The sequence below is a fragment of the Atractosteus spatula genome, chromosome 15, assembly GCF_055471065.1.
Source record: "Atractosteus spatula isolate fAtrSpa1 chromosome 15, fAtrSpa1.hap1, whole genome shotgun sequence".
Taxonomy (NCBI): domain Eukaryota; kingdom Metazoa; phylum Chordata; class Actinopteri; order Semionotiformes; family Lepisosteidae; genus Atractosteus; species Atractosteus spatula.
The window spans coordinates 7,224,849-7,249,957 of record NC_142720.1 but is presented as its reverse complement, the minus strand read 5'-3'; the positions used below and the strand labels follow the sequence as shown (position 1 = coordinate 7,249,957).

At 43.7% G+C, this 25,109-nt stretch overlaps 2 protein-coding genes across 3 annotated transcripts; one reads left to right on the top strand and one right to left on the bottom strand.

Annotated features, from left to right (window-relative positions):
* Positions 1-323: 323 nt before the first annotated feature.
* On the bottom strand, positions 324-20,903 carry dhx57 (DExH-box helicase 57). 2 transcript variants are annotated; one of them, XM_088934170.1, is made up of 24 exons: positions 20,850-20,903; positions 19,752-19,924; positions 18,407-18,718; positions 17,638-17,835; positions 16,267-17,102; positions 14,952-15,148; positions 14,322-14,443; positions 13,289-13,484; positions 12,524-12,648; positions 11,451-11,584; positions 10,964-11,018; positions 10,213-10,415; positions 9,872-9,988; positions 9,191-9,287; positions 8,613-8,786; positions 7,826-8,026; positions 7,046-7,322; positions 6,373-6,468; positions 4,763-4,846; positions 3,175-3,312; positions 2,801-2,875; positions 2,062-2,196; positions 1,650-1,850; positions 324-1,179 (listed from the first exon to the last, which is right to left on the bottom strand). In XM_088934170.1, exons 2-24 carry the CDS (start codon positions 19,913-19,915, stop codon positions 1,036-1,038), a joined length of 4,281 nt encoding a protein of 1,426 aa, XP_088790296.1. In that variant the 5' UTR covers positions 19,916-19,924; positions 20,850-20,903; the 3' UTR covers positions 324-1,035. The 2 variants fall into 2 exon arrangements, with proteins under 2 accessions (XP_088790296.1, XP_088790297.1); XM_088934171.1 differs by lacking the exon at positions 20,850-20,903 and having other exon boundaries at positions 19,752-19,988.
* A 110-nt stretch (positions 20,904-21,013) lies between these two features.
* On the top strand, positions 21,014-23,299 carry morn2 (MORN repeat containing 2). Its single transcript, XM_088934301.1, has 6 exons — positions 21,014-21,138; positions 21,534-21,563; positions 21,684-21,734; positions 22,155-22,261; positions 22,662-22,798; positions 23,038-23,299. The coding sequence occupies exons 2-6, from the start codon at positions 21,536-21,538 to the stop codon at positions 23,144-23,146; spliced, it is 432 nt and encodes a 143-aa protein (XP_088790427.1). The 5' UTR covers positions 21,014-21,138; positions 21,534-21,535; the 3' UTR covers positions 23,147-23,299.
* Positions 23,300-25,109: the final 1,810 nt, after the last annotated feature.

Genomic DNA, 25,109 nt, shown 5'->3' with positions numbered 1-25,109 from the left:
CCCTTTTTAAAGTGCTGTACTTTTTCATAATAAATGCAGTGTCAAACTTTCCTTGATTAAATTGAGTAAAGGTACAAACAAGTATCACTTGCCCTCCCTTTTATCCTCTTGCATAATAACCATAAGTTCCAGAAAAAAGCACAGGAAAGTAACTACCGTAAATGCTGTGTGTGTCTCTACAGCCTGTTTAAGGTATCTGAGCAAGGAAAGCTTCAGATTTCTATTAAACTAGAACAGAAATCTCTTGAATAGGAATGGTTATAAGTCCATCTGTTCCACATATACATGACCCATGCAGCAGAAAAAAAGTCTTCAAGTCACATTAACTGATGAAATGAGGGTTTTTAATTTGATTCATAACTGTGAACAAAATTGTATTTTAAATATCCTTTGACGATAGCGCAAAAAACTTCAATGTTTAAAGAGCCCTTTTATTTCCATAATTTGCATTTTAACCAACTAAATCATAGAGTGCTTGTCTGGTTGACCCTTCAGTCACACAATACGAGAAAAAAGAACTAAACCCTGCCTGGTATAACTCGACTTCTGAAAGTTGGCCTGACATTTATATAGATAAATATAAATCGTCACCTCTGATTTTCCAAAAGAAAACATCCAATATGGACTCAAAAAGCCTTTTGTGATTTGTGTGGCATTTCACACAACGTTAAAAAGTGCTGTAGAGAGAACCCTTTTCCCCAACATGCCCGGCTTTCTGAATTCGTGGTTGGTTGGTTAAAACCACATCAACTGGGTGGATTTGGCATTAGTCTGAAGAATTTTAGGAAATGCAATACAGATGGCTTCTCATCTCAACTGCTCTGCTTGCAGCAAAGAACCCTGCTCTGAGCTCTACACTATCCAGAATTCTTCCACTATAGAAACACTTGGAAATAGTCAGTTTACAACAATACAATTGTAGAGTTCTCAATGGCATTTCTAAAAGGTACAGTATATGGATGTTTAAGTTCTCGATGGTGCTTTACATTCTTTTAAAGCAGTTGGGTCTGCATTAGGTGGTTGTGGGGGGTGTGATTACTGGGTGGAGATGAGCTTCACGATCATGGCGATGATCCTCGAGCCGCGGGGGCAGCTGCACAGGTCCATGCTGGGGTTCTTGATTTTATCCTCTAAGAGCTGATCCAGTTCCCAGCGAAGTTCTTTCACTAGTTCGGCAACCTGAACGGCAGAAAAAAAACACTGCATTCAATTTTCTATCAATGCTGGTGGGAGACATTCTTTTTTTTTTTAGACTTTCTCTCAAACTGCAGTCCAAGACAAATGCCATAATTTCATCTAGTTCACGGCATATGTTAAGCAGTTTTTATAAATAGGTCAATTTTAATAGAAAAATTAAAATTCCAGATTATAATGCTGCGTGTATGTATTAAAAGACATTTGCATGCCTGTTTTCACTGGTAAAAGTTTATGTCTGCCCGCCGTGCCCCTAATAAGAATGAAACAGTTGCTCATGCCTGCAGAATTTCAGATAATACTTGTAAAAGGAATCAGAAGTCGTATTTAGACAATTCTGCTTTCCAGCACTGTGAATGCTAGCGAGTTAACATTCATTCCCGCAGCTGAGGTACTCTGTATGCGTGGCTGCTACATGAGTAAGGGATGAAGATAAAGGGCTGCAAGCAGTTCACCATGTGTGAAGCAGCAGCAAAGCGGATCCAGCCGTCGTCCAGGGAGATGACAAACTCCCCCCTCTGCAGCTCCACGTTGACCTGCCCGCCCCCAAACAGCACCAGCGGGTAGACGGACACCATGCTGCAGTCCCGGATGAACACGCGGCTCGTCTTCACCTTCTCGTGGTACACCAGGTAGGGGCTGTCGTAGTGCCGCACCTGAAACGCAGGGGTTACTATGAGTCCCTGGTGCAGGGAAATACCCTCTGTCTGAAGTCACTGTTATGAAGTCTAGATGAGAAATGGCTCAGCAGTAGGAATGAAACGATAGTGTCTTAGGCTGGCCAACCCAGCATGGTCAATACATAAAGCTTCAAAGAACTGATGCCCGCACACCTGTGTGCCGCTGTTTTGTAGCAGCAGTGTTTACCTGGTAGTTGACGGAGGAGGGGTGAACGTGGACACAGCCGTCGTTCTTTGTCATGAACCTCAGCTCGTCGGCTTTGGGCTGCATCTTCATGGCACCTTTGCTGGTCAGCTTGTACTTCCCTTGAGGAGCTCTGACCTGTTTTTTTTAATGCAAAAGACAACAGAGTGCAAAGAATGGGATTTGCACCATTTAGTAAAATCAGATTTTTATTGGCTAATTCTTGATTTACTAGTCCACTATACTGGTCCAAATCTTATCAAACTCATACATGATGCAAAATAATTAATTGATTCTAAGGCAGCTAAAACTGCAACATATAGTTGGGGAAACACATCATCCTCTACTGAGAAGCTTCAGCCACCTGGGTGTCCTACAGCAGCTATTGTGCACCAGTAGCCCCCATTATAGATCACACAATCTTTCTGCACAGGTAGAGAAGTATGAAATCATGTTAACAGGCTTCAAACCAAATCTAAACCAAATGAATTATCACAACCACATACCTAATACAGTTCATACTAATACACTAATTTTATATGAAAAATATTACTACAATTATTCTGGTTTTGAAATTGATGTTAAGATTGGTGTCTTTAGTTCGAGGTCGACAACCCTTAACAGCAATATGCAGCTTTTGGATAACGAATGGATGGATATGTGGACATCACGTCTATGGTTTCAGTACAATACCTTGACAAACAGCTGATGGCTAAGGCCCAAAGAGGAATTACAGTCTCACCTGGACCACGTTGGGATAAAGGGCAGCACAGAGCATAGCTGACATCAACTTGATGTTATCAGAATTCAGGTTGGCCTGGGAAGAGCAACAGTAACTGGTGTCAGACAACCAATAGCATGTTCTTGCAGACACTTTAACATCGTGAAGTCCTTCTGAAAGCTATCTGCAAAAAAATAATTGCACCTCCACAAAAGTATAAACTGAAACAATTTCAACAGATTAAAAAAAGTGACTTGACCATTTTTATAATGGTACCTTCAATAGATGGAATTATCACTTGCTACCACAGCATTTGTGCTAATTTTGAAATCATAGTAATAAAATCCTGATTACGTATGTATTTTTGTTAGTGTGAATTCAAACTCCTTCCTTACCTCAAAGCCAGTGGCTTCCAAAATACCATCTACTCCTTTGGAACACATCCTTTCAATCACCCTGGCATTCAGGCCCTCTTTCACAAACCCGATATCTGACAGCAGTTCAGCAAACTGTCTCTTAAGACTAGCAATCTCCTGCAAATGGACAAATCAAAGTTTAATAAAAAAGACCATACTCCACAAAGTAAACCAAACACTGTAAGAAATAAACACAAGGAAAAACCAGTCATTGGAAAAAATAGGAGAAAAGAAGTGTCTTGTGGTTTGTTCAAGAACAAGTACTGAGGTATCTATCAACCGACAGAAGAAAACATTCCAGACCCTCGCAAATTGAAAAATAACACTGCAACTTATACATGGTCTAGTTTTCTTTTCTAGAAGTAGTTTTACCCAGTTTAAAACCATACACAATTTGAAGTAGTATACAAGTTTGGATAAAACTGGGAGAGATTTCAAAGAAAAATAAACATTGCTGGATAAAATTATCTATCAACCGACTGAATGTTACAAAGACAAAGGAACTGGTGGTAGATTTCAGGAGGAAAAAGGTCAAACCTACTCCTGTCTACATCCATGGGAGTGGCGTGGAGATGGTGGACTCGTACAAGTACCTGGGAGTGCACATCGACGATAGACTGGAATGGTCTAAGAACACCGAGGCCATCTATAAGAAGGGACAGAGCCGACTCTACTTCTTGAGGAGGCTCAGGTCCTTCAATGTGTGTAGTAAGATGCTACACATGTTCTATCAGTCGGTGGTAGCGAGTGCCATTTTCTACGCAGTGGTGTGCTGGGGCTCTGGGATTAGAGCAGTAGATTCCAAAAGGCTGAACAAGCTCATCAGGAGAGCAAGCTCTGTCATTGGGTCTGACCTGGACTCCTTGGAGGTAGTGGCTGAGAGGAGAATGATGTCCAAACTAGAGGCCATCATGGACAACTTCTCCCATCCCCTCTATGACAGGCTTGCAGGAATGAAGAGCACGTACAGCAATAGACTGATTCATCCACGGTGCAACAGGGAGCGCTACAGGAGGTCATTCTTGCCGTCTGCCATAAGACTGTACAACGCATCCACCTTGCGTCTTGGCAGAGGCAACATCGACAGTGACCTGTATCTGGATTAAACGCATCTACACATCTACTGCTACATCTGTTCTCTTCTTCTTCTTTTTCTTTTTCTTTTTCCCGTTTACAACCACTTTCTGTGCAATATATGCCAGGGACCTGTGCAATACATTTATATCTACAGTTACATCTATATTTATATCCATATGTGTGATATGAGTGTGATATGATTTTCTGTGTACTGTTCTGTTCTAGTTTGTTCTTGTGCGTCTGGACTGTGAGTAACTCTTGTATTGTATTGTATGTATTGTACTATTATTATATAATTCGTTACATTGTGGCTGTGTTGTGTGTGTTAAGCTGCTGTTGCACTGCAATTTCCCTCACGGGATCAATAAAGTATCTATCTATCTAAAATTAGATTTAGCCAGTTCTGCTGGGAATCCCATAAATGGCTACAGAGATTTGTCTGATGTCTTCCAGTACTAGTCTAATCCGAGCGCTGTGTGAAAAGTCTTACTTGCAGAACACGTCCAGAGAGGAAGTTCTCCCTGCAGTACTGGAAACCAGCCTGCATGCCATTTTTTGCAGCAGACTGCCATCCCTGGAGAGGAGAGAGAGGAATGGTACATTAAACAGTGGGACCTGAACAATTCCTGGACTGCAAGGGAAACAAATAAGAACATCTCGTTATTCTAAATGTTGTGCCACATCACCAGCAGCCATATCGCCCTGCAACTCACAACTGGCAGCCCACTGGAGCTCAGCAGGTGTGAGCCTGGTCAGTACCTGGATGGGAGACCTTCTGGGGAAAACTAAGGCTGCTGCTGGAAGAGGTGTTAGTGGGTCCAGCAGGGGGCGCTCACCCTGCAGTCTGTGTGGGTCCTAATGCCCCAGTATAGTGACGGGGATAAAAATGTGTAGAAAGGCGCCATCCCTCGGATGAGACGCAAAACTGAGGTTTTGACTCTCTGTGGTCATTAAAAATCCCAGGGTGCTTCTCGAAAAGAGTAGGGGTGTTATCCCCGGCATCCTGACCAAATTTCCCACTGGTCTTTACCAATCACGGCCTCCTAATAATCCCCATCTATGAACTGGTTTCATTGATGGGGGATCTGTTCTTCTCCCCACTGAGAGCTGGTGTGTGCTGAGAGTACTGTCACACTGTGGCTGCCGTCACATCATCCAGGTGGGGCTATGCACTGGTGGTGGAGGGGAGTCCCCATTACCTGTAAAGCGCTTTGAGTGGAGTGTCCAGAAAAGCGTTATATAAACATAAGGAATTATTATTATTAACATTTACATTACTATTACTGATCGAGATCAAATGCACTGGGCAGCATTTACTCCTGCTGAAATGTCTGTGTAAACGTTACCGGATCACATCAAATGTTCATCTTAGAGAGCTTAACTCAATCAGGTTTCTATTTTTCAGTGGTGTAAAATACTCACTGGATCCATATGGATCTTTATGCAGTGCAGTGATGTCTATTGTTTAAGCCAGTGTAAACAATGAGTCCAAATTGCAACAGCAGAGTAACTGTTGAGTGGTTTAAATACGTTGTCATTCATTCATTAATTACTTATTTTCTGTGTTTGTCCTTTAACGGTATGATGTAATACACAATCACATGAGATTCCGATCTCTCTGTAGGCCAAGCCCTCAGGGTGACTCAAAGTTCACCAGCTAGAGTGGCTTGTAAATGTAACACTGCTGATAAATATTTCAGAACATCTGATCATGATCAGGTATTGCAGTGGAGATACACCTATTCACACAGAGGTTAGTCTGTTGTCTTCTCTCCAGCTTCAAGAAAACATCCTTCAAGTGAATCCGAACAAGTACCTCAAGCTCCACAGGGAAACCAGGATCAAGAGACATAAACAAAAGCCCAAACAGATTCAAACAGGAACATATTTGGCGTTTATTTATAGCTCGGCAATAAGACTCAGCAGGAATTAAGTCCTATAATGTAGACCTGCAGGATGTACAGCTAAAACACAACCACCCACTTACAATGAATGCAAAACAGTCTTACATCCATGCATGAAATTGCAAAAAGAAATTAATATAATACTTTATATTACAGCTTCACTGCACTGGACCCCTTGAAATGGGAGGAAATGTACCTTGTATGCCTGCAAAAGAGCCAGATGGTCACTGTTGGCTAAGGCAAACTCCAGCTTCTTCACATTGGCTTCCTCCCGTTTATCCCAGGGAGAGACCTAATTAAGAATAAACAACAGGGAAGTTCAAGCGACAGTGAGGTGGGGACATTGGAGACAAAAATGAAACAAAACCCTTTTTCTCTTCCAAAAAAAAGGGGATGGAATACCCAGTGCTATGTAGGTTTTGACCTGTGCCCTCAATAACTACTAGTATTCAATAGTATTGAGCTGCAGTATTCGGGATTCTAAATAACTTGATTGGGAAAGAAATTGAAAGCAAATGTTAAGAAATCTTTTGATCTCATGGGGGCCGATCATTGACAATGAGCTGGAAATACTTCTACCAGAACTCCAGACTGGAAAATTTGTGTTTTCTTAAAGGTCTGAAGGCCAGGAAAGAAAAGGAAAATATGAAATATACATGCCTGCGTCTTAGGAATGACATTCTGAGTAGTTAGTAAGAGCATCACTGCTATGAGAGATCAGTCTGACTCTCATGCTTTTGACAAATGTAGAAAGAATCAGACCAAGAAATTGTAAAATTGTGAGCATCAGAGCTTTTTTTCTTCTTAAACGCTACAGTAAATGTTTTTTTTACACTGAAGCCATGGAAGCTTCAGTCTGCTGGACTTACGAAAGGGGATTTGAAGGCCAGGCTGGCAGCAATGGTCAGCGCTGGGTCCAGGCAGCGGAATATTGCACCGAACAGCATCAGTTTCCCGATCCTGACATCCACAGGAAGGCAGGCCAGGTGGTACCCCAGGGGTGTCAGCTTCTCATCCAGGGTCAGGGCCCCCAAGTCCTGGAGCCGCTGCTTGGCCGCCTCGAGGCTGCCGGCCGCCGGGGGTTCGATCAGCTGGGAGAAGACCGACTCCAGCATGCGCTCCGCAAACAAGTCCAGAATTTTGATCCTTAAGAAAAGAGACGGACATTTTCAATGAAGCTTTAACCTTGGAACCCCGGCAAGGCCATTCTCAAGCCTCTGTGAGGAGCGTACCAGCTAAATTCAAGCAAGGTGACCTCCAGCAGAGATGAAATAGTCACGTTTTGATCAGAACACAACATCTCCTGTTACGTTGATCAGAACAACAAAAAAAAGACAAACGTGAGCAGATCATTTGACCCGTATTGCTGATTTAGTTACCGATATCTTATTGAATCAGAGAGTTCTTGATGGTGACCCAAATGAGATGGTTAGGTGGTTTCTTCCAAATGCGTATGTCTCTTTGCGCAAAGACATTCCTAAGGACAACTGCATCTGTAAAAACCTCAGGTTGCAAACGCAAGTCCTGGTGCTAAAACATCAACTAGGGCTGATTAGGAAATGTTAAAGGGACAAAACTTTTGACATCTGCAGTGTTTGTCTGGGTCGGCATGAAGGAGCCTGGCGGTTCCTGCTGTTCTAGCTTCTGACCTGAGGCACAGCTGCTCCAGAGGCACCCTCTGGATCTCCGGCAGCTGCTGCTCGGCCAGCTGGTGGTGGAAGCAGTGGCTGGTGAAGAGGTGGAAGCACACCCCCGACGCCACACGCCCCGCCCTCCCTTTCCGCTGCAGGGCGTTCGCCCGCGACACCCACGAGTCCTCCAGGCTCTCCATGCTCTTGCTGGCGTCGTACCTGACAAAGACCAGCAGAAAACAAGAGCATAAGCACCCGTCCAAATAAGCATCCGTCTGCACTGCACAGATCGACTACACATCACAGTCAACGCAGCCCTTTGCTTGAAGGGCATCAATAAACCCTAGTGAAGGAGCCACAAACCTCTTGAAATAAACTTAGAAACTTGACGTTTTTTTCCGTTATGAAAAGTGGAGGTGTACTGGAGTGTGATGCTTTGTCAAACAATAAAATTAACTTCACAGCCTGTAAGTTTCAGATCTGCCAAACACTTTGTCTTAAACGACTGAAAACCTACAGAACCTAAAAAGCAATGTGGTGCTAAAACGTCAACTAGGGCTTATTAGAAAATGTCCAAGAGACAGAACTTTTGACTTCTGCATTGCTTGTAAGCATCATTAACCCGGCCATGAATTTTTCAGTAAAAGTTCATCCGTTTGTCAGAACACCTCAGACAGTATGTCCCAGCATGTCACAGAAAGAAGGGACTTCATTTCTTTGACATATTACAGTCAGATGGAGAGCGTTTTGCTCGTTTGACCCAGGGTTTGCCCTGCTTACAGGCTGAAGATCAGGAGGCCCTTACCTCTTCTCCTTCATCTTCCCCGAGTCCACCACGTAGACAATGTCGTCGATGGTGACAGACGTCTCCGCGATGTTGGTGGAGATGATGATCTTGGTCACGCCCTCCGGGGGCCGGTTAAAGACAGCCTGTTGCTCTTCGTTGGAAAGAGAGGAGTGGAGTGGGTATACAACGCACCTGGAAAAAGCAACATAAAAATAAAACCAATATATTTTTGTAAGGAGTCCATGTGATCATTAGTTATTTCATATTGCTGTGCATTATGATATTTTTTTTAAACTCGTTCTTAACTGCCCACCCAAACTTAACAGTGGAAAAGAAATCTCCAAAGCTGACTGCGAATGAATTAGGTGGAAAATTACATGTGATGCACAGACTTTTATCAATGAAGCAACCAAAAGGAAATAATTCCCCTCATATTGCTGTAGATGTCCTGATATCTCTGCACCAGACACTGGGATGTCACTCACAAGAATCAATCAAACAGTGCACAAATCCTGAGTGGGATTTTCACTGAATGGGTGAAAATTCAGATACGGTAAATTGCCTAACAAGTTCATCCAAGAACTTGAATTCTGTACCTCTTCTTATTCCTATTATTAAAAAGGCGGTTGGACTGCAGTTGTTCGTACAGCATCTTAATTTCTGCCAGTCCTGGTAGAAATACAAGGACAGCACCTGGAGAAAGAATAACAGTTCCATTACAGTGACAACCGAATTCTTGTTCATCAGCTGGAAACGTGCTAATGTATCTCTACCTATAACAAGAGAGACAAAACAAAACTAAGTAATTATAACTGTGTAGCCTGATCACCTGTGTAGCAATAGGATTTTAAGAGAAAGTCAGTGCAAACTTCAGTCCTTTTCCATGTCCAAGAACATCATTTATTATTTCTTTTGTTGTAGCATTATAGATTCTAGAGGACAGTAAACAGTTGTAGAAAAAGTTTTTGATGACGTTCCTCTTAAAAGATTCATTCTCGAATTACAGGGGAACGGTAGAAATTTAGAGTATGGATTAGGGGCAATTGCTCAAATTGTTTTAATTAGAGCATAAATCTGTATAAGGACCATTACGCTTCCTATTTTATGTTAATGATCTAGATGAAAATAGTTTTCTTTAGTAAATTACTTAAGTTAATAGATGATACCAATACAGCAGACACCTGCAAACTAAAATCAAAATGTTTTAGAAAAAATCCCAGATTGAGCAAACTCCTAGAAGACGAAATTAAGCTATTAGGACAAAATAAAAATATTACCTGGTGGATAATTATGCTTCCCATCCACTATCCATTCAAGTATGCTTTCGATCAAATCCATGTTAATTTTGTCCAGATCCATGCTGACGATGGTTTTAAGAACAGACTTCTGAACATCTTTTAAAAGAGAAAAAAAAAAGAAAACACCAGCAGAGTGGCTCTGAAATTTCAACATGTGACAACCATATTAGAATACAGTGAAAAAGAAAAACTGGGGGGGAAAAAAAACCTGGAGGCATACAACACTCAAAACCGCCCCCGTCTTGAACACGGCTATTTCACGGGCCCACGGCAGGTCACTCAGGAACCTCGTTTCAGCTGGGCCAGTGAAAGGGTTTTACCTTTAAACCGCACGGAGAGCTGCTGCAGGGTGAGCTGCTGATCGGGAATGGAGTCCTTGACGAAGTCCGGCTTCTGGAAGTGCGTGAAGGACCACGTGTCCTCCTCCAGCTGCTCCCCGGGCTGGCGCCGGCTGCTCCCCCTGCCCGGCTGGCCGGCCTGCTTCCCCGAGCGCGCGTAAGGGCTGCCATCCTCCAGGACGAACCTGAGAGCGGGCGGACACACACAGCGCTGGAGCACACGGCACGCACGGACGCACGTCTGCGCTCTGCTTCGTAGCACTAAAGGGGTCGCCGTCACTGGACAGTGAAACCCATCACCAGGAAATGGGACAAATACCGTGCCGAATGGGACAGGATTAGCCGAAAGACAACAAGGCTCCACAGCTGAAATGCTGCGTCTCTTTTCTTCTCCTTTCAGCATGGAATTAACTTTTCCCTGTTCCTTTGCAGCCTACGCATGCTGACACAGCTACAGCAACTTTAAAATTCCTTCAGTATGTGTTTTCTGTACAGCAAGACACTAAAATTACTGGAAAACACTTAGATCACGATCACCTTGATCTTAATGTTCATCTTGAGCAGATGTGTGATCAGTATCCTCTTATCTTTGATTCATATGGCAATCGCTGTTTCTGCTGGGACAACCGGGTTAAAGTATCTGGAAAACAACCTCCGCCTCGTAAAGAGATTCTTTTGCATATGAAAGATAATTACGAGTAAAAAATACGCTCAGGCAGCCTTTTCATCTGACCTTGTTTTGGCAATGGCATCTTCCAGGAAAAACTGGTCAACGGGGAAGGTACGTCCTGCAAGAGGATAAAAATAATGCTGATTCCAGCTCACAGTGGAAAACAAAAGGATGCCACACCTAGCATGGGATTTCGCAATGGGGAACATTTAATGAGAGCAAAGGGACATCTTTGTCTTCTGATAAAGGTGTAGAGCCATTTATACAATGACAAAAGTAATTGTAATGCAACAACCAGACTTGGAGAGTTGATGTAACCTCTGCTCCTTAATGTTGCACTAATACCTTTAGTTGTAGAGCAATAGCTACAGAAGAACAGTTTATTCTACTTTAAAAAGCTAAATGGAATTGCTGACACAGTTATTTAGCAGTGGTTACACTACACCATTACAGTTTTAATTTAAAAAAAAATGGAACATTAAATCAAATTATTTTTAACAGTCATGGAAGGCTGTGAGTGATGCAATGAAAGCTCACACCGCGAGGCTACCTGGAATGTTGATGGTAGGACAGTTGTAGAAGTACTGGGAGAAGAGCTCGGCGTTGAGTGTGGCGCTCATCAGGATAATCTTCAGATCCGGCCGCTGGATCATCAGGTCTTTCAAGACGAGCAGGAGGAAGTCGCTGCAAGGGAAGCCCACACTAAGTCACGTCTGCACAGACACAAGCGGAGGTTTAGTTCCGGCAGACAGTCAACACGTTTTCAGCGGTGCAGCTCTCCGTTGCGTCTCGTATGCCTTTCTGCTTTTCAGAAGGGAATTAACCCCTCGTCAACTGGTGCCATTTTGCATCATCTTCCTGGCTGTTCTGGACAGGTACGCGCAGGAGGATTTGTACGGACACAGGCTGTCATAAAATCAGTTTGAAGTAGGCGCTGAGGTGGGGCAGTTTTAACACCCGGTGGTATGTTACAACATTCTGTACCAGCTTAGGGAACGCTACAGTGATACAGTTTAAATAATAATAATAATATTAATAATAATAATAATAATAATTCCTTACACTTATTAGCGCTTTTTTTGGACACTCCACCAAATTTACAGGTAATGGGGAATCACACTGCCGCCACCAGTGTGCAGCCCCACCTGGATGATGCGATAGCGCTCCAGTGCTGTACCCACACATCAGCTTTCAGTGGTGAGGAGAGAAGAGTAATGAAGCCAGTTCATAGATGGGGATTGTTAGGAGGCCAGGACTGGTAAAAGCCAAGGGGAAATTTGGCCAGGACGCCGGGGTAACACCCCTACTGTTTTCAAGAAACATCCTGGGATTTTTAAAGACCACAGAGAGTCAGGATCTCGGTTTTACGTCTCCTCCGAAGGACGGCGCTTTTTTACAGTATAGTATCACTCTACTGGGGCATTAGAGCCCACACAAACCGCAGAGTGAGCGCCCCCTACTGGCCCACTAACATTACTTCCAGCAGCAACCTTAGTTTTTCCCAGGAGGGCTCCCATCCAGGTACTGGCCAGGCTGACACCTGCTGAGCTCCAGTGAGCTGCAGGGTGATATGGCTGTCCTAGTAAAGTGTGGCCGATGAGGAGGCAGGGCGGGTGGCGATACCTCTCCTCCGTGCGCTCGTGCACCTCGTCCACGATGACGTGAGTGACGCCCCGCAGGTCGGCCTCCCCCTCCAGCCTCCTCAGCAGGACCCCCGTTGTGCAGTATAGCAGCCTGGTGGCCGAGGACTGAAACGACAGCAAGTGTTACAGGTGGCTGCGTCCGAACCTGCCAGGGGTGTAATTGCGACGCAAGAAAGACAAGGGGGGATCCCTTAACGCAAAATGCACCTAAATGGCTCACATGGGCCAAATCTTTACACATTTAACTCAAACATTTAACTAGCAATAGTTTACCTACTATCTGTCACAATGTGAAGTAGGGCAAAAAACTCTTAATGAGTACTGGATTGTTCAAACCCATCCTTACTGCAGACTCAAGCAGATGTGTGTATCTGTGATAAAGCAACAGAGCCCAGTCATGAAAGAACATAATTTATTCAGCTCCAGGTCTGTTTGCCCACAGGAGAAGCTGTTTCAACAGAGATTTAAATCAGCTTGATAACTGCTGCAGCCATTCACCCATTCACATGGATAGCTCTTCATTAAGAATTGCTTTATTCATCGTGCCACGAAAATACATCCCATCACAATCTGCACGAGAATGTTTCATCATTTATTCATTGAACTATTTATTAAAGAATAAGCAGGGGAAAGTTTACAATGAACCGTGAGACACAAAACAGGGACAGAAACGCCACGGATGTGCATTTCAACCGGCCGCACAGCCTTGCAAGCCTCTCTTGTGGTCCTGCGACACGTCACTGACCTTGACGCTCTCCAGTCGGATCTGGTAGCCCACGGTGAGTCCCAGCCTCTCTGCTCTCTCCTGGGCCACCCGCTCGGCGACTGAGATCGCGGAGATGCGGCGGGGCTGGGTGCAGACGATGTTGGCTACTTTGCTGGCGGGGCCTTTCAGAGACGCATCCAGGATGAACTGAGGAATCTGCGTCGTTTTCCCACATCTGGCGAGAGAAATATAAGAAGGGTTACAAACGCACGTCTGTCTGGCTTTTCAGTGGCTTTTTGACTAATGTACTGAAGTCATTCCTACAACCTTCCTCCAGCAATTCTTGGTGCTCAGTCCAGTGCTCTCCACTGATCTTGACATGAAGACTTCAGTGATCACGGTGCTCAGGTGATGCTTTTTTTATTTTTTCAAGTAAACCTTCGAAACCTCCAAGGTCCTAGCTGAGTCTCTTCTTTGGATCATGGTGATGAGGTTTACTACTGATACTTCTAACATCCATTTCTATACTAGAGGCAGATGTTGGTTACAAGTGCTTCGTTCTTTTGCTTCTAAACTTTAAAATTGGCCATTATTGTACATTCCCACCCAATTTGGAAGCGCCTTCTGTGCCTTTACATCTCAGCTCCCAGTGACAACCCCTGTACCCCCATGGGGACAATGAGGATGTGCAGACAAGCTTCTATGACCCCCGCCCCCCCACACACACTTTTGAGCCATTTGTCTTTTGTTAAACTGTGTAGCAACAAATGGGGGGTTCAGAGATGACAGAGAGAGGTGGCATATTCCTCACTGTCGTTAGCCTAAGCTTTGCAAGTCCATGGGATGTCAAACAGAGCCCCGGCAGTGCTGAGCTACCAGTGCATTGCTGCTTAGAGAATTCTGCTCACAGCTGTACAGCCCCAACTAGGAACATCTGGATCATAGAGTTCTACCTGCACCCAGAGTGAGCTGCTTTATTGTCTGAGCCACTTGGAAGCCCCTAATGTCAAGTACCGGTTTGAAGTACCTCCTAAGCAAAGGAAATCATACTCAATAAACACCTCAGTCTTACCCAGTCATCCCACTCACAACCAGCACTTGACATTCATTCAGAAGATGTAAGATGTTTTCTCTCTCCTGCCAGGCTGGAAGCTTCTGCCTCTGCTGTAACATGGAGAGAAAGCGCCTGGAGTTCTAAACACAAATGGAGGAAAAAGAGAAAGACCACTCAAGAGTTGTTTAAAGACAGTTTAAATTCTTTAAAAAAAAAGAATTCTAAAAAAAGTCTTTGAATTAAGCAGATTTAACTGTAAGGGGTTGAAATGCAGAAATTAAAACAAACCTTTCAGAGAGGCACATAAACTGCTAAAACAAATTCCAGACACTAAACTGCAGTAAACAATCAGTGTGACCGTCCCCAGTGTGTGGAGCTGTTTCACATGTCAATAACCCAATTGTGAACTCACAAATTGTTTTACACATTTAAACAGATAATCATAGTGATTTTCAGTGTTAACATTTCTCAAGTTCCTGCTAGAGGTTGTGAATTTTCTGTCTCAGCTTAGTCAGCTAACTGCATAAGCATTTTGGCTCTGTGCTGAGCTTTAATTCCCTATTCCACTGAATATCATCATGTGACACCTTACACACACAGTATTGTGTTAGTGGGAGTTTCTTATCCAGCTGTCAGTAAAGGGAGTACCTGCTTGCTCCTGAACTGCCTGCAGAGCTTGGCGTTTTCCTGCTGCGTAGACTCGGGTTTCCACTCGTGCCTCCTAGCGAGCTTTCTGAAGTTGACATAGCTGTCGTTCTCCACTGGCACCACCTGGGTCTCCTCCTCCTCCCCCTCCTCCTCCAGCTCCAGCTCCACGTGCTCCTTCTCGGGGTCTGGGTCCTTCACTGAAACACAGTTCCATTATCCCACTTGTGCTCTTCCTCTTCCATACTCTGGCAGGTAACATCACCCCCTTCACGACACACTGAGCAGCCTGAACTCCATTTTTTTCCTAATAGGCTGTAGGATAGTAGTAAAAAGCTGTGGAAAGCCTAAATGTACAAGATGCTTATTTGAATACTTTTTCAACTGTTTCGACCATTTCAAACCACATCCAGCAGAAGCAAATGTTTTTGTAATGCTTCATGTTTTACATTTTAAATGGCACAATACCCTCCCCAGCAAAATCATTAAAAAGAAATTAACTGGAACATTTCATGTGACAGATTTAAAAGACCTGGCTTTTGATCCCCTTGAACAAAAGAAAAAAAACTTATTTATACTTACGTAAATATCAGCACCTCACCTGGAAACTGCAACACTATTTTTATATTTCGGGGTTCAGAAAGAATCAGCACTGATGAGTGCATTTTGAGACCAAAATAAAAGTAAAATGTACACAGCAACTTAAAAAAACTCCAATTTACACAACAAAATAGACTAAATTTTCAGGTATGCACAGTGCCATACTCTGCATTTCAGAACAAGGCAACAAAACTTCCAGTGACATGCTGCAGCCCTATTATATTGAAAAGAAGCAGGCTTGTGAATACATCTCTTTTAATCCAATAGAAATATTGCTCTCAACTTCGAGATGGTTTTGCTGATAAATGGGACTTGTTTACTCTGCACGCAGATCACGTTGGAAACTTAATGCGGTGAAATACCTGCTGCACAACCTGTATTTATGCTCTCGTCCATCACATTACATTAGTCATTAGAGTGACTAGCGAGCAGGAAGGGCCGCATCACTTAGCGATTTGCACGAGCTCTTGGTCTCGCATGTGGCGAAACCAGGGGTTTGTGACAACATGGCGACTTACAGCAAGTTTACAAAGTTTATCGACCTTGTACTTCAATAACTTCAACTGTCGTCAATGAATTTATTTTTGTTACTGAGATGTAATAACCCGTCTTAAAAAATTGGGACTGCAGTTCCCCTTTACTGGCTTATTCAGAGCATACGTTTTTTCTATTTCAGGCGCTGGTTGCTGAAGACTTATCTACACATTCAAGTTCTTACTTTCCAAGTGCTTGCTGATGCTGTTGGCGAGCAGGTCCAGGCTGGGCGCAGAGCTCCTGGCACTTCTGCTTTTGGCGGGAGGAGCCGCCGACACTACGGGAGAGGGCGCGCTGTACTTGTGGTGGCTGTTGGCGAGCAGCTCCTTCATCTTGGCCTCGTCCTCGCAGCAGGTCACCAGGGTGTACACCACAGGCTCCCCGCTCTCCGCCGCCACCAGCGCCTCCCCGAAGAGGTACTCGGACACATGCAGGCGGCCTGCGGGTGACACTTTCTCGTCGTTCGTGCTGAAGGCCACGACCGGAGCCTGGAAAGGATAGAGGTGGCCCGCGGGGAAGCGTATCTCAAGTTCGTACTCGGGGGGAGAGTAGCTGTCGATGCCCGGCTGGCTTGGGCCCACTGGCTTCTTGGCGCCGCCGGGCTCTGTCGGAAGCTGGTGCTTAAATCGGCACTTGTGGCCGAAGCGGCACCCGGCCCCTTTCAGGTAGAAGCGGCACACATCCTTCAGCAGGACCGGGCCGCTGCCTTTGGCCGACGTCTGGTCCAGGCAGTCGCCGCCGGCCCACGTGAGGAAGTGGGGCTCCAGGGCCACCGTCCAGACCCTGTCGTGGATCCTCTCGGTGAACCGCTCCCCGAATATGGAGGCCAGGGCCAGGGCCTCCTCCCGCCGCTGCGCCAAGCAGTCCTCTGCCGAGATGCCCCCGGCCCCCTCCGCGCCTCTGGCTGCCTCACCGTACTTCTCCGTGGTCACCTGCAGCAGCAGGAGCTCCAGGGAGGCCCCTACCTCCCCTCTGCACGCCTCCAAGGTCAGCCTGCTGCGTTCGCGGTCGAACCCATACCTGCAGCAACGACAGCAGCTCATAGCACTCACAAAGAGCCCTGCGCCAGAACCAGGCACCCCACCGCACTCTTACACACAGCAGTCCTAGTGAGTGAGAAGAAGGGCGCTGCGGCTCGGAGGTGGGCCGAAGAGGTAATTAACATTCGGACCCACAAGCCGCTGTGACTGGTTAACCGTGCTCCACAAGACGGCAGAAGGAGGAGGCGTTTTCAAACAAAAGCACAAAAAAAAAAGTGCACCCACTGGGTGATTTGGTAGAAAAGGGCAGTTATATTTCACCTTATTGGATTGGCTGCCGACTACAAGAACCCATGCTACAGTTTACTCCCACCCTAAACTTGATGTTGGTTCATTCCAAGACACAAAAAGAAAAAGCCTTGAATTTTAAATATTCAAACACTTTTTTCCATTAAATTATGAGTAGATCTCGATTTGTGCTCTCTTGATTAGTGCTTTTGAGTTTTAATCTGCCTCAATTATATATACCATTTCTTAATTTAGAATTACAGACCTGTAATGGGGCGATACACTACCTGCACAGCCTTCCAATGGCAATCAGAGAGACTGGAGCTTCAGCCACCTGGAGTTCTTCCTCAGAGTCGGGCTCAAACAAGGAGATCTCCTGGGAAGACCCTACGGGATCATCTGTGGTGCTCCAGAACTGACCTTCCTCACGATAGTCCAGATCATCATACTCCTCCTCCTCCTCATCATCATCAGTCTCTGAGTCTCTGTGAGATAGTTCAAAGATATGCACTGTGCACTAGTAATCCAGAATGTGGTCTCATCCATACTGTGCACTGTCTAATCAAAAGCTAAGGGAGAAATTGTCTAGGACCTATACTAGGAAAACTGAAAAAGCACTGTCATTGCTAGAAAAGATAAAGATGCATCTGTGCACTTTCCTTACTATTAATAATACTTCTGATACTTCTACAGTTCTAACAGCCTAAACAACACTACACCATACCAGGGCTCGTCTGTTGAAAACTGTAGCTTTGAAGTAAATGAAGAGAATTTTGTCAATTTTCTCTTTATTCTGATGGATGTTTAGTTTCATTACATATAACACAAATGCAACAACAAAAGGTGATTTCACTTTGATGTACAGTGTGTAACCTTGGGTGTTAAACTGAGAGCCACTGTATAGCTGGGAAACAAGGAAAGCATGAAATCCAAGCTGTGTGCGTTGCAAAAGGCTTTGCGTCATTACAGCTGATGCTTTAATGCAGTGTCTGTGCAGTCTGACTAATCTGGACGTCCCGGATAAGAAAAGGAACATGGTGATGAAACAAGACTTACATGTCAGGCTCTTCAAAGTCTTGTGACTGCAGTTCGCGCAGCAGCTCTTTCACCCTGGCCTGGTTCTCCGAGGTCATGTGAATCGTCTGCATGGGCATCTGGGGCAGATCAGGCTTTGCTCTGGGCCTGCTGCTGACTTCGGGTCTAGGTCTGGGCTGGTCTGGCGCGGACCTCCTGTTTGCCCTGCCCCTGCCAAAGCTACTGCCACTGCCCCCACCCCGACCACTGCTCCCACCCCGACCACTGCCGCCTCCTCGACCACCGCCGCCTCCTCGACCACCGCCGCCTCCTCGACCACCGCCAGACCTGCCTCTGTGGATAGAAACATCACACATATGTGAGCAGACACAGATATCCACACTTGCAGGGTCCAAGGACTGGGCTCACTCATGCATTTGGCAAGATAAACAGTTGTTCTGTCTAGAAACGTAGCAGCAGGGTAGGACAGCAAATCAGACAACCGTCAAATCAATGTATATTTGGAAATGTAAAACATGCAGGGAAACGTGAAAGGCAAACACTGTGTTAAGTATCAAACAATTACCCTTTTACTTAGCAACAAAATAAAATGTCTTTTTCTCCAATGCCAACTATGGCAGAAAGTTCACGTATAACAGCAGGGCTATAGAACATTTTTTGCTAAACCAGATTAGTCAATTAACGTCAACAGTGACCTGAAAAGCACCACTTTCATAGAGCTGGACATGTTTCTGAAGCACTATTAGTGAAGCACATTAGAACATTAATCTCCTACCTGGGATTTAATCCACTACTCTCCCTTCTAGAGCAAAGACTATTATTTGACACTGCTGCCACAAGAACAGTCCATTGTGTATCTTATACACTGTAAGTCATTGTCGTCGTCATCATCATCATAATTCCTTGCATTTCTATAGCACCTTTCATTCTAATAGATCCCGAACTGCTTTAAAGAAAATGCAGGAAGGACACACTCCGTCCCCAGTGAAGTGCAATGGCCACTACTGTGATGTGCGACAGCTATTCTACACAAGCAGCCCCACGACACAACAGATCAGGTAAAAGAGTGAGAAACTGCCTCACCTACTGAATTACAGGGAGGCCACATTCCCCTTCCACAGTGGAATTGACCCAGGACCCTACGATTAGCACGCCAATCACTGAGAGCAGTGCCAAGGGATCTTTCATGACCACGTAACCAGGGGCCTAGTTTAACCTCTCATCTGAAGTGAGGAAACCACAGTATCAGTCCCAGGACAGCGGGACACATAGAAAACCAACTTATAGGTCAGGGGAGATGGCAGTAAAAATTCTGTGAGGCTTTCTATCCTTTAGACGCCGCATGGCCGCCGCTCATGGTCTGTACCTTGCTGGGCGGCTTGATCCAGAAAAAAGGATGAAGTCATCTCCGTCATCCCAGGCGCTGTCCGCCCCCTTCCTGCTGCCCCCGCCGCCCCGGGCTCCCCCGCCGCCGGACTTGTTGAACCGCCCCCCTCCACGGTTCGGCTTCCCCTTCCTCCTTCCGCTCATAGCCACCTTCTTCCTCGGAGATAAGAGAAATACGGCAGTTCGGTCGCCTCTCCACAACACCGTGCCCTGTCAGATCGCACTCTGGCAGAAAGGAACCGCAGCAGTCATGCTCGACTTTAACCAGATTGCAGCGGCAGCATAAAGCATTAAATCTGATGTCACAAACCTGAACCTAAACTGGGGAAAATGCATCCTTTATTTTACACGCTCAATGAGGAACAGCATGTTAACTGTTGCAGAAACATGAAATATATAAATACACTGTCGGTTTACTTTGTAGGCTGAAATATATCTGCATATATTTATACAGGAGAGGAAGAATTAGGAAGATGCTCAATTCACATTTAGCCTTTGTATAGAATTATTAAAAGACATACAATTGATTCGCACATTACTACGCTGAAAAATGTATAGTTAAAACATAGTCGCACACTAAAGATCTAAAGGCGAGGAACTCCGCAGTCAATACTGCGTAATTTCCCGTGACAAGCTTTTCTAAACACCGAGTATATTTTGGATTCCCATGGAAAATTAGCCCATTTTCTATGTGACCTTTAGTCGAGTTGAATCGAAAATCGCATCTAATCGTCTTAAATAACGTCAACAACTCTTAGGTTTCGTTTTCGTAGCACCCGACAGCCCACACACAAATAGTGTTTAAAAGTGTAGAATCTTACGGACCACCAGTTTTTTAATCTGAAGGATACAGTTAAGAGGATCGTTATCTGGCATCCCAACCCAACAATGTACACCTGGTATTCATTCATTCAGAAGAGAAAACGACAAAGAAAGTTGTGGCCTTACACCACAACACTCCCGGAATTTGACTTATCCAACTGGTTCTTCCAATTCGAACTAAGTTAATATTCATAAACAAATCAAACCCATAGGTTTTAACAGAAACGCGTACAATTTTATCAATTTAATTACAAACCTGACACAAGCTCTTTCCACCGGCACTTCAACAACAACCACCTCATTGGTTCGCAGTTTAGGGGTCAAAGCTTTACCTTCCGGGTCAGCTGTACTGTAACCATGGTGACGCTGGGCGTCCTGGAAGTTATTTGTGCTGCAACCTCTTAATACACTCGCACCAGCCAACACAAGCCAAACGAGTGTAAATGATTAAAAATGAACCAGTTTAGTGTATTTTAATGCAACGCTGACTATTTTTTTTCGCTATTTTTTCCGTTATTTGGTGGAAAACCTGTAGGGAATATCCGGTAAGTAATGCATCGGACGAGTAAGGAAACAGTACTGTAGTGTAGTATTTAAACAACTTATATTGTTTTCTTTTCAAATTTATAAACGGAAAAAATATACTCATTGTTAGTGTTGAGTATACATATACATACACTCACAAATGACAAATTTACAGTGTGTTCCTGGGATAGTTTAGCATGTATCTTTAATGGAGCGCAAATCGGTCACATAAAGTGAAGTAAATGGGAAGATAACTCATAACTAAACACAAAATAATGCAAATCACTATAGATATACCCATACAACAATGATCGTTTTACCACTGCGGTTAAAGAAAATGCAGTTTAAGCGGCAGCCCGAACGCATTTGTACAATTAGGGTTGATCACTAAAATTATCATTCTTTTTTTTCACAGGGATGCAAAACCAAAACTCGGAACACAAAGGTGTGAGAATCGCTTTAAAATACCATAGTATTCAAATTACTATGTAGTAATTAAATAATGTAGTAAGCGCAGTACCTGTTCTTATCTTCACCATTTCCTGTCCGTTTTATTCTTGTGCAGAAACTGGAGTGTTGACTGTATCCTACGTTTTTCCAAATGGAGACAAATACGGTGAGTTGTTAAATTTGTGGAAGAAAGACTCCTCACGGATTAAAATACCAAAAGTCCCCTCCCGTCGGATCAGTACGCTCTCCCTGTAGCAGGCAGTGAATGGCCTATGGGACACGTTCTTTCTCCTCAGCCGGAACAATTCTCATATCTCAATCCTGTTGAAAACCGGTGGAGGCAGCCCAGTCTCGCAAACATTCATCCTCATCACTGTCGCGACGAGGAAGTCTTACTGGTGGGATTGCGCATTCTGTTCTTCCTACGTGTAGAGTCCCACAAGCAAACAACAGTTCACAGTGCTCTATACTTGTATAAGGTTTTATCTCTGAGCTGTATAACTGTTGATGTTCATATTTCTGCCAGCAAGTGCATTTTCCTAACAGAAAAACGCGCTGGAGGTCAGTAGAAATCTCGTGTGTTTAGATGGCGAGTGCTGTAAAACCTCGGAAGGCGTTGTGATGAGAAGTGGTACTGGCAAACACACAGCAGCCAACGGCGTGATTTATACAGGACAGTGGAGAGATGATGAGGTAATCGACAGCTGTCATTTGTAATCATGAGAGCATGGACCCCCTTGTAAAAAATGTGGACCGAATCTACCATGCTAGTATAGTGCAGGGTACACTATGTTTTTTCATTTTGAGTTTTAGAATTGCTCACATTTACTGGATCTTGGGTACAAGGTAGAATATTGATTCACATGAAACAAACCTGGACCCCCAATGTATGTAAAGTAATGTCTGATATAGAAACTATTGATATTTCATGCGTGTAGAACCATTATGGTTTTATTCCAGACAGAGCTGTTATCTCAATGTATTGTCATGTTATGGCACGGGGACCTTTAACCTTTGTCGGGTTTAGGGTAGCACTGTATAATGGTGTCCAGCTGATAAAATCCTGTTCCTTTCGGGTTGTTATGATCTTTAGATGAATGGCAAGGGGAAGCTGGAGCATCCCTCAGGAGCTTTTTATGAAGGGGAATTTAAAAACAACATGTTCCATGGAAGAGGAACTTACACTTTCCAGAATGGAACAAAATACACAGGGACCTTCAATGAGAATAAGTAAGTATAAAATACAGATTGCGTGAGTGAAAAGGAAAACGTAAGATCTGCACCAGTAATTTTATATGCACGTTTCAGGGCCTTGTCCCTTTGGCTAAAAGTATTTGATAAGCGACTTAATTATCTTTATTATGGGCATTGAAGAATTTTTAAAGCTAAATCACAAGAATGGTTTCCTATACAGAATCTGCAGTACCCCTGTGATTATGTCTTTGACCTCAGGTTCTTTTTGATTTCAGGTTAGAAGGTGAAGGACAGTTTACAGATTCTCGAGGACTTGTGTGGATGGGAAACTTCCATTACAAAGCAGCCCCTGGCTTGAAGCTGAAACTGGATACACTTTCTTAATACATTCTGAAGAAGTGATGCTGTATATTGTGTAACTGTACATTAACACTGTAACTCACAAATCTGTTGTACATCTGTGAAAACTAAGTTGTTTTAGCTAATAATGAGCTACATATTTATGTGACTTTATGAATTTGATAATAAAACAATACATTGTTTCATCCAGTAAAATACATATTGGAATGTCATTCAGCAATATTAGGATTGCTAGCTTGCATTATCTGAACACAGAGCTTGAAAATGAACAAGCACAGAAATGTGAACCTGGTCTTTCTGGCTCAATTATGTACTGTACCTGCTGTCTGGTATTTACACAGTGTTTTGTTGAGATGCAGTTGCATAACCAAATAAGCTGCTTTTCTTCAAGCCTTTTCAGCGAATGTATGGATCTTTTAATCAGGAGCCTTTTGATCTTAAAGCAGTCTTCATTTTTGACCCCAGGCAGTGTGAAGACGTCTTGCGCAGCGCTGAGAATTTTTGGTGATTGCGCCTGCACGTCTATGACCAGCTAGTATTTCATATTATTCTTTTTTCTTTGGAAAAAGCAATTCGAATTTTAATTAGCAATGCATTTGACTTAATCTCCCCCATTTCTCTGTTTATGTATTCAATTAAAGATGAGATTTATTAAGAAAACATTGTGAAAGGAACACATTTAATACTAAAAGTGCGTAATGTGAACAGGACCTTCCTTGCATGTTGCCATGGAGCAGGACAGTGTTTACCAAAGTGGATTGATTTGTGGGAACGATGTGACCTTTGCTGAAACACAAACCTCTTGTTCAGGTTTTAACTAGCTTTTATTCATGGTCCTACAGTGCTGCTAAAGACTGGGCACAAGGCTCAAACTTGTGACACTGGTAATAAGACAAATGATGTAAGTGGCAGCATAAGATTGTTTCCTGTTTTGTTGGAGGGTGTCCAGCAGAGGAACGAGCCCCAAGTTAACTCCAAGAGCACAGGAGACAAAAGGTGTGCAGATGGAAACAAATGTCCTCATTGAGTAAAGCTACACTTCTCTACAGAGGTGCACTGACAGAATCGTGATGTATATGACTCTGGTTCCAAGTGTACTTGTACTTAAAAGAAAAACCTCTATAATGCCGTTGAAAGGATCACATCCACTAGACTGGTTCTAGACTGACACAAAATTAATAAATTAATAATAGTATTGTCAAATAGTACAAGGTCTAAATTATTATGATTATTATTATATGCATCAGGTAATTTTTAAGAAGAAGAAACAGGTTTGTTTTAGTCTTTCTGCATTAAGAATTTAACATAACAGATCTCTTCTTTGACCCTCATCTTCACTGAGTGAAGGGTTACTTTTATGCCATTTACTGTTAGTAATGTATAAATCAGTTTCATAAGGTCTGTTAATTTTCAGTTGGTATCTCCAATCTATAACAGCCAATTATCATCTTTAAAAGTTTAAAATGAAAATTACCTTTTATTGATTCCAGCCAGAAGGCTTCTGAAAAGACCACCCGCAGGTACTTCAGAGTAAATGTAATGTGGAAGTAAATTTCTATGGTGCCCCTTTGTAGGACAGTATACTCTGCAGATTACTGCTCCCACCTTGCTTCTACATCTTTGGCCTTTTTTTCAGTCCAAGCAGGAAGAACAACAGAGAGACTTGCCCTAGTCAACAAACGTGTGATGTCAAAGCAAGTTAGTGCTGGATTTATATATGTTTTGATACTGAAACATTTTCTTCTGAGTTGATAGTCCACCCATAGTTACATGCTCCACACCATACAGACATTTAAACCTCTAAGATCCATTCATATTCTGTTAATATCATCAATTGAAAAGGAAGAAGAAAAAAGCAACAGATAGACTTTTTGTTTCATCCCTGAAGGTGCTTTGTGAGCAACAGCACCAATGACCACTGTCAACAGTAATCTCTGGCAAAGAATTGGTCGGTAGATAATAATCGCAGCAGCAAAGAAAATTGAAA